The 2,927-nt window shown below is 36.8% G+C and overlaps 1 protein-coding gene across 1 annotated transcript in view; it reads left to right on the top strand.

Annotated features, from left to right (window-relative positions):
* fezf2 (FEZ family zinc finger 2) overlaps positions 1-2,254 on the top strand; it is a gene marked incomplete in the record, with an annotated part of 4,711 nt that extends 2,457 nt beyond the window's left edge. Inside the window, 1 exon segment of the mRNA XM_014022286.1 lies at positions 1,664-2,254. Within this exon segment, the coding sequence (XP_013877740.1) occupies positions 1,664-1,914 (251 nt within the window).
* Positions 2,255-2,927: the final 673 nt, after the last annotated feature.

Genomic DNA, 2,927 nt, shown 5'->3' with positions numbered 1-2,927 from the left:
ACACACACACACACACACACACACACACACACACACACACACACACTCTCTTGTTTGGCCGTAACTTCCTCTCAGATCCGACAGGCCCATTATCGAGGGGTGCAGTCAAGTAGGACATGAGGACGGATCATAGAAGCTGTCCATTTCTGGCACCTGTGGTCCAGGTGCAGGTCCGCAACTTCTTATTGAAACCAGTTTGACAACTTTTTGACCTCAGAACAAAAAAGATGAAAAAAAAAAACCACCATTAATGAAGACAGATTGGACTTAAGCAGTGGGATGCAGCAGGAAATGTTAATATGAAGGTGTGTGTGTGTTTTACTGTTAGCAAAGCATCTCGTGAACCACTGGACATATTTTATTAAGGAATCAATAATTAATCTTTTGATCTAAAGTCAATCCTATAACATGGCCGCAACAGTGACTCTCTACTCTCTCAAAGAATATTTTTAATTTTGGGGGGGAGCACTAAAAATTCCAGGGCGGGACCATAGGGGAGTCATCTTTCAAAGCAAGAGTTGGCAGTTCAATTCCACCACTGTTCKGTCACATGCCAAAGTGTCCTTGGGCAAGATACTGCACTCCACTGCCTGTGATGTGTGTCCCATCAGTGTGTGAATGTGATTTAAAGCACTGATTAGAGACAGAGTGCTGTGTGAATGTGTGTGGATGGGGGGACAGGTTGAAAAGAGCCTTGAGTATCCTGACTGTATAAAAAAGGCGTTTATAARTACACTCYATTTATCATTTACAGGTGATTATAGATTTTATTTTAAATCTTAAATTTTTGTAACTTAATTGCTCTCCCAGTGTTTGATGTTTATGAAGTTTTACTGATCCTAAACAAAAAATAGAAATTTAAAAAAAAGCCTACCAAGTAAAAATGAGGACAGAACTGTCTGGTCAGTGGTCCAATGGTGACCATTGCTTTTCTGCAACCCTAATCCTGACCTCTGTGGGTTTTAAATGAAACTCAGAGTCATTAAAYGTAACTCATTAAATGTACAAATAGCAAATTATGTTTTACAAACAACCCAAAATATAAAGTTCAAGCAAAGTGGCTGCACTGTGTTTGCTTCTATCCTTCACAAAAATGACTTTCCTCACTCAGATCTGCAGCTTCAAATTGTGTGTGGTAGGAGAGTCATCCTCAACAAATACTCCAAGCATTAACTGATCAGATTTATCTCACAATATAAGATCCTGTTGGTTTTAACAGCAATAGTTTTCATCAGAAGATGGTTTTACTTTCAAACTTTAGCATGGAGCAGCCAGGGTTTCCTTTAACAAAGCAAGGTTTATAATTAATGTTGAACTTTGTTTTCAGAACCTCACAACTTTAAATTCCTGAAGCCTTTGACATGAACAGAAATATAAATTTATTGGTACATGATGGTGTTTTGTTCAGAAAACATCAAAAATTATTAAGTGATTTAGAACGATTAATTTAAAAAATGCATTTATAAATATTTTAATTTCATCAAATGCATCTGGTTTTTACAGAAACAAAATAATAATTAAATTTATGAGCTCCAGATTTGACAAGTGAACGTGCATCCCTCTGTGCTGCACAGGAGGAATAAAAAAGCCTTTTTCTTTAGKACTCTGCAGTGTTTTTACATTCCTGAGCATCCTGACACCTTCCAATTGTTTTTTTTTTTAGGGAACTATAAAAATCACAAGTTGACCCACAGYGGGGAGAAACAGTACAAGTGCTCCATCTGCAACAAGGCCTTCCATCAGATCTACAACCTGACATTCCACATGCACACGCACAACGATAAGAAACCCTTCACTTGCTCCACGTGCGGGAAAGGCTTCTGCCGCAACTTCGACCTGAAGAAGCACATCAGGAAGCTGCACGACAGCGGCTTCTCCTCAACCTCAGACGCCTCCAGGGAGCTGCAGAGCTGAGGTTCTGCTTGGACTGAACCAGCTCTTCTGAGCCAGAACCCTGTTGGTTCTGACTGAAACTGCACATTATCAGCTGTGGTGAGTTTTAGGAGCCAGTTCCAGCAGAGACCCTGCAGAACCAGGCCCCTGTCTTGGACGATGACTTTAGGGAGTTTTATTTCTCTCTATGAATAGAACCTCTTGCTCTATTTCAAACAAAGAGAAGAATGGAAGTATAAAAATGTAAATAAATGGCTTGAAAAGGTTATTTAAAATGTTGCAATGTTGTGTATTTTACAAAAAAAATGTCATTGTAAATAAATAATTTATAACTTATAATAAAKAAGAGCTGTTTAATTTTCTTGGTTCCAGTTTTGAATAGATTAGCAAATTAAAACCTGACAACACAGAAAAAATAACACATTTGTAAAATTGACTCAGAAGACCTTTTTGTGTCGTTTACTTTTGCAGCCGTCTTTAAGTGAGTTGATCACTAAATTTCTTCAGTTTGTACCGCCAATGATTACTTTCTGAAAATTTCACTGAACAAAGTTGATTCTGAATAAGTAACAGCACTATTTAATAAAAAAAAATCGTGCACAGTTAGCGCTCAGAATTTATGACGATGGATTAATCTCAGCTGTTACCACAACCCATTTTTATTGTATTATCTGTCAAACCAACTCACTTTGTAGTCATTTTTGTGTTTTTCCAGACATTTGCTGTGGTGGCCATCTTGAATTGCTGAATTAAAAATCAAATCAGTTGTAAATATATCACCTCTATCATCCACATCAGGAAAATAGTTTGTAGTTTGTAGAATCTGCCTTTTGGCCTTGAATAATAACAAATTAAAATTTAGGTTTTACCATAATTCAAGCTTAGCTGACAGAAAAATAAAAGATTTAAATCTGTTTTAAATTTAAAAAATGGTTAAATAGCAAAGAAAAAGAAAGCAAAAAATATTTTAAAATGTGATTTTTTTTAAACCGTCGCATTACAGTCAGAACACACACACACACACACACACACAC

Source organism: Austrofundulus limnaeus, unplaced genomic scaffold (genome assembly GCF_001266775.1).
Source record: "Austrofundulus limnaeus strain Quisiro unplaced genomic scaffold, Austrofundulus_limnaeus-1.0 Scaffold322, whole genome shotgun sequence".
NCBI lineage: Eukaryota > Metazoa > Chordata > Actinopteri > Cyprinodontiformes > Rivulidae > Austrofundulus > Austrofundulus limnaeus.
This window is presented reverse-complemented; position numbering and strand designations above follow the sequence as displayed.